The sequence below is a fragment of the Lates calcarifer genome, linkage group LG17, assembly GCF_001640805.2.
Source record: "Lates calcarifer isolate ASB-BC8 linkage group LG17, TLL_Latcal_v3, whole genome shotgun sequence".
NCBI classification, from domain to species: domain Eukaryota; kingdom Metazoa; phylum Chordata; class Actinopteri; family Centropomidae; genus Lates; species Lates calcarifer.
In genome coordinates this window covers 13,858,494-13,868,017 of record NC_066849.1, presented here as the reverse complement: position 1 = coordinate 13,868,017, position 9,524 = coordinate 13,858,494, and the positions used below count along the sequence as shown (strand labels likewise).

General features: G+C 39.4%; 1 protein-coding gene across 2 annotated transcripts; it reads left to right on the top strand.

The window, feature by feature from the left end:
• Positions 1-37: 37 nt before the first annotated feature.
• On the top strand, positions 38-8,653 carry mindy4 (MINDY lysine 48 deubiquitinase 4). Of its 2 annotated transcripts, XM_018673240.2 has the most exons (18): positions 38-328; positions 693-812; positions 893-1,113; positions 1,207-1,480; positions 1,569-1,816; positions 1,936-1,988; positions 2,085-2,197; positions 2,295-2,411; positions 2,524-2,615; positions 2,800-2,901; positions 3,209-3,272; positions 3,495-3,560; positions 3,653-3,720; positions 3,821-3,884; positions 4,261-4,422; positions 6,670-6,850; positions 7,047-7,125; positions 7,656-8,653. In XM_018673240.2, the coding sequence occupies exons 1-18, from the start codon at positions 269-271 to the stop codon at positions 7,702-7,704; spliced, it is 2,133 nt and encodes a 710-aa protein (XP_018528756.1). In that variant the 5' UTR covers positions 38-268; the 3' UTR covers positions 7,705-8,653. The 2 variants fall into 2 exon arrangements, with proteins under 2 accessions (XP_018528756.1, XP_018528758.1); XM_018673242.2 differs by lacking the exons at positions 7,047-7,125; positions 7,656-8,653 and having other exon boundaries at positions 6,674-6,819.
• Positions 8,654-9,524: the final 871 nt, after the last annotated feature.

Below are 9,524 nucleotides of genomic sequence, written 5' to 3'. Positions count from 1 at the left end.
GTATATCTCATCCATACGCGCACAGGGGAGCGGAGCGACTTCCGTCGCCATGGAAACGCACATTGGCGAACAACAAATCTGAAGACTGGCGCAGTTTCACTGATCTCTAGCACACATGGATCGTCTCCGAAACGGCCACGTCCCCGTCAACCTTGTACAGATCTGTGCGTCCTACTCTCGTGTTATGTTTCACTGGTCGGAAGGGCCATAGTCAGAACAGTCTCTCATAGATAACCTGTGTTCGAATCAGTCAGTCTATGTTTCCATCATGGTTGTTTCAGTTGAAGAGGTTTCTTCGTCGCTTGTACGGGAATATCTGAGTCGAAAGGTAAGTAAGCTAACGCTAGGTGGAGAACAGGCGATGTAATGGACACATCGTTTCTGTGACAGCACACTGCTAACAGCGCTAGCATTAGCTTCCGTTCAGCTATACTAAGGTGTTGTGTCGAAATCTGTATTTCGTCTGATTGTGTGCCACCAGATGTGGATTCAGCTATGAAACCAGTATGATCCCGTGTATTGAGTTTAGCGTTAGCTAGGACGAGGGTCTCATAAAATCATAGCTGTAATATCAACATCTGTGGTGTGGTCATAGTATAAAAAAAACTTCTGCTGCTTCAAAACGTCTAAAGTTCTTTGTCACAGGACACAGAATAGAGGTTAATACTTCTCCCGCTTATACTGACGAGCAGGGGCTCAAGAGGACAATTGCCTGCATGGATGAGGAGCATCCACGCACAGAGGCCAGTATCAACAACAGGTCCCACCTGAGGCAGATTCTCAACATCGAGAGTCTCTATAGAAAGAATAAGGTAGGTCTTACAGCTAGAGGTTGGCTGCTGTGCAAGTGGATAACACTAAGTGTCTGTAGCTGACATCTCTGTCATTGCAGGCTCAGAACTCCCCCCTGAAAACATTACTGGAGATTATTGTAAAGCATCACATTGCGGGCCCTAAGAGTGACAAGATCAGTAGCAGTGACAGTGATCCTCTGCCCTCTGCTCCAGCTGTCAGCTCGACTACTTCTCCTGCAGTAACACAAACAGTGATGACTGACACTAAGACAGAGGATAGAAGAGCAGCCTTTGTTGTTAGCAAACACATCAAATCAAGGTATTTCACAAGCCATGTTTCTAATATATTATTTTGTGCTGTTTTGACTATTTGAAAATTGGTTTGAACTTATAGGACTTTTGTTTCTCACAGGTCTGATATAGAAGAAACCTGCCCTTCTCAACCTACCTATACCTCATTATTGCCTGAAACAGACAGTCTGTCCAGCCATAATCAAACAGGTTTCTGGACCTGTGACTCAGAGGACCACAAAAGCCATCCACTGCTGGCTCCTGTCCAGGCCAATGAGAGCTTCATGAGAAGAGAACCAGAAAAAAAGACTCCCATCACTGAGAGTACCCACAGGAGCAGAACTAATCGAATTAGACGTGGCATGATGGCTGGACCAATAGCTAGTACACCTCAGGTACTGAACTTATGATGCAGTTCTTAAAAAACTGTATTGATCCCATATTCATTATATTCTTGCCCTTAACTGATGTTTTTCCTCTTAGGAGTCGAACAAAAAAAGACAGAGTCGGAGGGCAGAATTTCCCCAGCCAGTACTCAGAAAGCAGGAAGAATACAGGCATTCTAGGGATGGACTTGTAGTGACTGGCTCACATCTAAAAAACTTAGAAAGTGGCATAACTGAAATCAGCCCAGCTGACTGCGGGAGACGGGAGTTGCAAAGTACAACAGAGAGAGTGCAGAGTGAAAACAGCTTTGAAAAAGCAGGACAAGACATACTGAAGACAAGAAAGTAATAGCTTTAAGATGTTACACTTCGCATAATCAATGGTTTTATACTGTTGAGCACATTTTTCTACTCGTTTCAGGATTACGTTGATAAGTTTATGTATATGCTGTCCTTTTTCTTAGAGTAAAGACCAGGCCAAATGTGGCTGCCTTGGATGTCTCTGAGATGGTTTTAGGTAGGTGCTTTTGCATTATTATGCATTTGCCTTTTTTGACATTCAACCTGTTGCCTTGGATTCGTCAAAGCTGATGGCATGTGAATGTGTTTCCAGATGACATTGATGATGATGATGACGATCTGCGAGATCTGTCCAACGTTTCCTTTCAGAGAACCATCGCAGAGCACAGCTATGCGGGTCACCCGATGGACGAGCGCACTGCCACGGTCTGTGATTTACGGCAGTGTTTCTTAGAAATGTTGGGGACAGTTTCTGCAGTTGCCTTTGATTTACTGTGTGTTTTCTGTTTTTGTTTTTCTCTAGGAATTGAAAGCGGTTCTTCTCGGCTCCAGCCTAAATTGTTTCAGTGTTGAGTGGAGGAATCAAGGCTTCGCATTCTCAGAAACGCATGATCTGAGATATGGAATTGTGCAGAAAAAGGTTTGTCTCAACTGTCCTGTCTTGATAAAATTTAGTAATCCAGCACTTTACGATTTGCTGAATTGTGGTATTATGCTTTCTTGTATTTGTCCTCCGTGTATTTATCTTCTAGGGGGGTCCATGTGGAGTTCTGGCATCCATCCAAGCATTTGTTCTAAAGAAACTGCTGTTTGAGAAGATCGAAAGCAGTAGTGCAGGCCTCCAGTACGTCATCTTTCAATTCAGCTACTTTGCCCCATAATGTTAACCTCTGTGTGCCCTGGAGTAATCACTTGATTGCTTTTTACATTCGCCATTAATTCACATCAAGGAGTGCTTTGTAGCCACTGTTAAGTATTGACCCCAGCATTTTGGTATTAACTGTATAAGAATGCAACTTTGTTCTCAGGAGGTTAAGACCTTCCAGCAACACCAGAAGAAATTGTCTTGTTTTAGCTGCGGCTGAAATCCTGTGGAGGGCCGGTGAAGAAAAACAAGCCACAGTTGCAATGTAAGATCTTACTATATAATCCTCTACAGCCACATATTTACCAATACGCAGAACCACATTATGGGTCGAATGCATGTAAATACCTGGCTTAGATGTTATGAGCAACATCCACCACACTTGCTTTGTTAAACTGGGCATGGATCATCTGTAGAAATCTTATTTAAGATGCCACACCACCATCCTTATCTATACTGGCACTCGCCAGACCCATTCATTTCAGACATTACTGATAAATCTGCTGTTCCAGTTACAGTATGTGTGTATGTCTTTTTTATACACATTTCTTTCTTCTTTTTTAAAAAAATAGAAGTTCAGGAAGAAATCATTTCACCCCAACAGGACACTACAAAGCTGAAGGAGTGCTTGAAAAGGTATAGACATGCCACTGCATACTCATCTCCTGAAATGTATTTATTGTAGTAAAATGTATTTATTGTGGGTTAGTGTTTTGGAATATTGCCATGTCTAAAATATTATTGTTGGAAATTGGTGGCCATATTTGAATTTCCAAAAGCAAAATGCACATTGGTAGTTATCTTTCATGTTCTTATTTGTAATGATTGGCCTATGTTTAAATAACACTTTTGTTTTAGATAACATGTTTCACTGTGGATAGCATCAAGGATCTGCAGTTGCTTCTTGAGCAGCATATTGAGCAGGTGAGAGATTCAGTATTATCTACTTAAGTTTTCATTTTGCCTGTCAGATGTACAAAAGGTTGTCAACTTTCTAATTTAACCTTTTTCCACAGTTTGAGACCGGGGCGTTGGGGTGCATACTGCTGACCATATCTGCCGTTCTCTCTCGATCTATTGAAAAGTATGTGGAGCATTTTCAGCACCAATACTCAACAGTTTAAATCGCTGTCAGCCAGATAGAGAAACAAATCCTTACATGTGCTTTCTCTTTTTTTCTGCAGAGTAAGAGAGGATATGGACATGCCCACCAACACGCTCATTGGAGCCCATGGTTACTGCACTCAGGTTTGACTCAGATCATCAAATGGTTTTAGAGCACTGGGTATTGTGTTTGTTTATGATCCAGATAAGGTAAAGGTGCAGAAGTTGCTCTGGATGACACTGGTTTAGGGACTTAATCATGTTAAAATAGTCATTGGTTGTAAGTGTAAAAAGCATCAATTTGCTTGTTGTTTTCCAAGTCTGCCGCTTTTAAAGTTAATCTTACAGTTTAAGGTAGTGGTGAACAGTTGCCTTAAAGCCATCTTATCTCTTTAAATAAACAAGCAGCTCTTAAATTGACAACAAAAATATAATGATGATGATATTCTTTACTGCTACTACTCCATATACAAAAATATATTCTGGCACTAACATTGCTTTTTTTGTTCGTGTTCACCAGGAGCTGGTCAACTTGTTGCTCTGTGGCAGAGCAGCTTCTAATGTCTTCGACAACGACATGGAGTTAGACTCAGGCAATGGCAATGTGACTCTACTCAAGGGAATCAAAAGCCAATGTGAAGTCGGCCTTCTGTCCTTGTTCGAACATTATGACATCTGTCAGGTGAGCGACATTGCTGGCTGACTCTCTAGTCAACCCGCCACTGACAGACCAGATACTAGACAGATTCAAGTTAAACCGCCAGACCTCAGGGGGCATTCTTTGCCGTAATTGTGGGCACATCTGTGTTGCCGATGGCACAGATGTGCCCGTAATCACTATAAAGAATGTTCTTAAATCTATTATGGGATTTATATGATAGTTAATAACACATTACAGCCTGAAAATGTTTACTTCATCGTAGTTCACATGCACAAGAAAAGGATAACTGAAGGAGTTGTGACAGTAACAGACTCTCTCTGGTTATCTCAAGCAGAAGCATTGTAACATATTAAACTGACCAAGTGAAGTTTGATTCTAATCAGAAGGTCAGTAATCACATCGTTGACATGTGATTGTGCTTTGACGAGTTGATGAGTTTGATGTATTAAAAAATATCTGCCCTCAGGAAGCACTGATTAAATGCAGATATTGTCCTGATGTTTCCAATTATTGAGACCTCAATGTTTTATTGAATGAAATAAAAAGGTTCATGGTTCAAAAATTTGCTTTAACATGGAGAAACTAGATACCTGATGGTAGAGGTGAGGGAAAAATCGATTCTTAGATGCATTGCTATGCGGACATTGACAATTCTGAATTGATTTACAAATGTCAAAAATCGATTTTCTAAGTGTTAAATGACAACATCACGTCGGCAACCTGCGGCTCTGGAGCTACGCATGGCTCTTAAGCCCCTGTGCAGTGGCTCCCTGTAGCTTTGCCAAAAAAATAAATAATGGAAAATAATGGAAATATTATTTTGTACCATTTAATGAATATTAATTTATTTTTGCGCAATGGAAAGTTCAAAGAGAACACCACTTGTCTTGGAGTACAGAGCGAGGCAGGGCAGAGTGACATGTTTTTGTTGTCATCTCCGATACTGCTCCAGTGTCAGGTGAGTTCTGTCTGCTGAGAGATGCATGCCCATTGGGGGAATACACACAGATCAAGCCCGTGTTATGGCGAGTTAAGACAGGCAGGCTGACAGTGGCAGCACCTCGGCAGGAGAAACACTCCGTAGTGTGATAGGATTTCATAAGTGAGCTACAAACAAGACGCCAACTTTATGTTTCTGCTGTATACATTTTGTAGCTGCGGCCCGAGAGAAAATTATTGTTGCTGCAGTGTTATGAAGTGGAGACAGTGGTGATACCCGATTGAGGCGAGAGGGAGAGGGAGAAAGAAGAGAAAATGCGAGAGAAAGGTAGATTTAACTAACTAAGGCTAAGTTCGATTTCCTGGCACAAATCCCAAGTCCAGTGAAGCTGTTATTGGCCACGTCTGTCTCTACCGGGCTTTCGCACTATCTTGCACACTTTGGAGCAAAGACACAGCGTGCCACCTCGAAGATATTTTTCTGACACAGCGATCACTCTACAACGAGACTAAAATCGAGGTCATGGAATTACTGAAGAGAGCATTATTAACATTATTAAGGATCATTACAAATACTTTGCTTTGAAAGTACAGAGTAGTCACACAGTGAGGAAAAAGAGATCCTGTATAGAAAAAAAGATACATCAATAATCACAGCTCTCTGGATTGTAATCGAGTCAAATTGTGAGGTGCCTAGAGATTCCCACCTCTACTTGATGTCATACTCTACCAGAACCTGAAATAGGGAGGAGGAAGCTTATACAGACTTTAATGGCAGACAGGGTAATGAGTCTATGAACATACTGCACTTTTTCCTCCATTTCCATCACACACTACTTCAAACAGTGACAGTGTGTTGATGCCACTTCACTCCCACCCTGGTAGCAGCAATGCATTTTTAAGACTTTTTAATGTGTTCCTTTTTAATTATGTGTCCTTTATCACGTTGAAATACAGAATAACAGCCGCAAGACATCATCCTAATCGGTCTGTTTCACAGAAGACATCTTGACATGTCACAGTAGGAAAAACACAGGTATAAATAATAAAAGTGGTGATGCCTGAATTCCATTTAGCTTCTCCTTGTATCGTGAACACTGATTCACTGCCACACTGTCATGGTGTACTGCAGCACATTGTATTTGCTGTGAAAAGGCCTATGATACTTCTTCATGACTGTAGCAACATGTGCATAACATGCACACTGTGGCTTCATGAAACTATATGACTGATGCGACAAAAGAGAAGATGAAACACTTGAAATGATTTCACCTGACATGCTAATATGCTACTTTTTTCCTGTTGTTTTCTGTTTTTTTTCTATATAAGGTAGGAGCCAACTTGAAGACTCCCAATTACCCCATCTGGGTGGTGTGTAGTGAGAGTCACTTCAGTGTGCTGTTTGGCCTGCAGAGGGAGCTGTTGACCAATCCGGACAAAGGTCTAGAGTTTGACCTCTACTATTATGATGGCCTGGCCAATCAGCAGGAGGAGATCCGCCTCACAGTCTGTATGTAGCATCAGTTCTGCAACAATTTCAGTGCACATGTACTTTCTTTTTCAATGTTATGTTTCTTATTAGTTCCCCAGTGAGTGACCACTCAGAAAAATGTTGATTTGGATTTGGGTATTGATTATGTTATTTTGCTGTTTCTTTAAATAAAAGTATTCCTAAGTGAAATGTTAATTAAATGTTTGCATTTTAGCTGTTGGTAAAAAGGCTATGAGCTGCCAAGATGTTGACGCCGATCTCATTCCACCACTGGAGCACTGTATCCGAACAAGGTAACACACGGACATAGACCCGCATGTACACTGATGTCTGCAGATCCTGAAAACAACCATAAGATGTTTTGACATTTATCACTGTTTAATCAAGGGGAGTTCAAATTCCTTGCATACTCTAAACGCAGTATTAAAGGTCCCATGTTTTACACTTCTCAGAGGTTTTATTTGAGGTGTTATCCCTGACAAGATATGTTTGATATATATACTGTGTATGTATATATAAAAGAGGTTGGACAATGGGTTTGGGTTGGCCATGCTGGAGACGTGCTGGTGACTTTATAGTTGTGACATTACAAAGTTACGGAAGTCCTGACGGCTTGTTTAGAGGCACACTTCTTAAAATCGTGCCGTATACATTTTTTTGTGGATTGAGCATTTGATACTTTCACAGTGTTTATGCAACACCTTTACCTGATTAATAATCAAAAAACATGAACATGGAAATGTCACTTTCTACAGTATGGGACCTTTATGTACCTGCATCAGTGCTAAATGCCTCAACTTTGTTTTTTTATTTTTTATTTCAGGTGGAAAGACGCATTTATCAATTGGAATGACACAGAGCCTATTCTCTGACTGATCACATGGTTTGATGTTATAGTATTTTAATCATGGTCAGGGCCATTGACATTTTTTCACCATCAATATAGATATTTTTACATACGGTTTACGATATTTTCTTCATACTATATTATGATCTCTTCATATATGTCTGTATATTTAAGCGTAACCATTGTTTTCTCTTTCAAGTGAAGCACAGTGAGACAAATTTGACTTTGTTATGCTTTTTTGTTTGCTGGCCTAGATGTTACATATCACACGATGTGTGTGCAGCTGGAGGGGACAGGACAGGACGGAATATGACATATGTTAGCCATAAAGTCTCATGCTGTTGCCTACAACACTTTAGAGACTACAATAACTTTGTTTTTTGAAAAGTTTAGCAATAATGTGTGAACGTGAATAGGTTTGGATGGAAATTCTTATATGTTGCCTGTGAAATGTAAATTGGTGCAAGATACAGTATCGACCATGGTGGCCTTTTAATCTCTACCTGTACTTTTAGCATACAGATATCACAGATTGGTGTCCATATTTTTCATTGAAATTATGTGATTTCTCTGTCTATTGCCTATTATAAATGAATATGTGATATTTTAATTATAAAAAACCATTGGAAAAATATAAGTAATAATACTGTATTTTCACATCATGTCTTAACAAATTTCACGTGCTAATTATAATCTTGATTTACAGTTTGGTTTTGAAATGGCCAAACATCAAATTACCTTTGATTACATGTGCACACTTGAAATTAGGTAATCTGTTAGGTTGTGTTGTGTTTGTTTTCATTGTTCCAATTAAAATTCAGAGGTGTTTTATGAAGATAACATTACATAAATACTGATTTGTGTGTGTGTGCGCGCGTGTGCGCAGACCTGATAGACCCTAACTGCCTTGATTAATTTTCACTTTTGACAAACCTCTCATCTGGAACAGAGAATAAAAGAACTCAATACCTCAACATGTCTCAACATAGCGATGGTTGTTTGGTGTCACTCTTGCATCTCTCCATCACAGTGGTTTAATAAACACCACTTCTGCTGCCAAGCAGAAGTGTTTTTGTGTTCCTTTTCTCGTGAAGCTGCTTTTACCTGCCAAATAAAAGCATTTCAATCAATTGTGGTAAATATAATTAAACATGGAATTATTGGAATTACTGCACATACATTTAGTTATATAACTTAACTATAGTTATAGTGTATATTGTTGAGAAAAGATGATGAAGTCCTCTAAAATAGAGCATAATCAGTCAATGCTTATATCTTGAAAACAAGTTACCCCAAGTTGCCAGTTTATTAGGAACATCTACCTAGAACTAATGCAATCGATTATAACAGTTTTGTGATAAATCCTACCATCGTGAAGGTTATAATGTTTTGTACTAACTAACAAAAGTAAAATAAATCACATTGCAGATTACCTGCAGCATGAGGATGGTGCTACATTGCAGCTTGTAAAAGTTACGTAGCTTACAGTATGTCTTTAGCAAACTGCTTTTAAAAACTGTTAAATTGTCTTTTGAATGTAATTGAGGCACCTGTTGTCAGTTGCTGTCTGTAAAAACCTTTGACTCTACTAATATGTCAACAAAATGAAACAAGAATTTTGAACCTTGCTTTTCCAGTGTTCAGATTTCTGTTCTGCAAATTAACATAAATTTAATTAGATAATACCTCATTTATATATTTAAACATAAAGTTTTAGAAAACTTGTAATCCAAAAAATAATGTCTTAATGTAAGTAATCAGCTGGCAAAGTTTCATGGTTATATCTCTTAGTTCATTTTTTTTACTGTATTTACCTGTAGTGTCTCGCCTTCATTAAAGCATGAC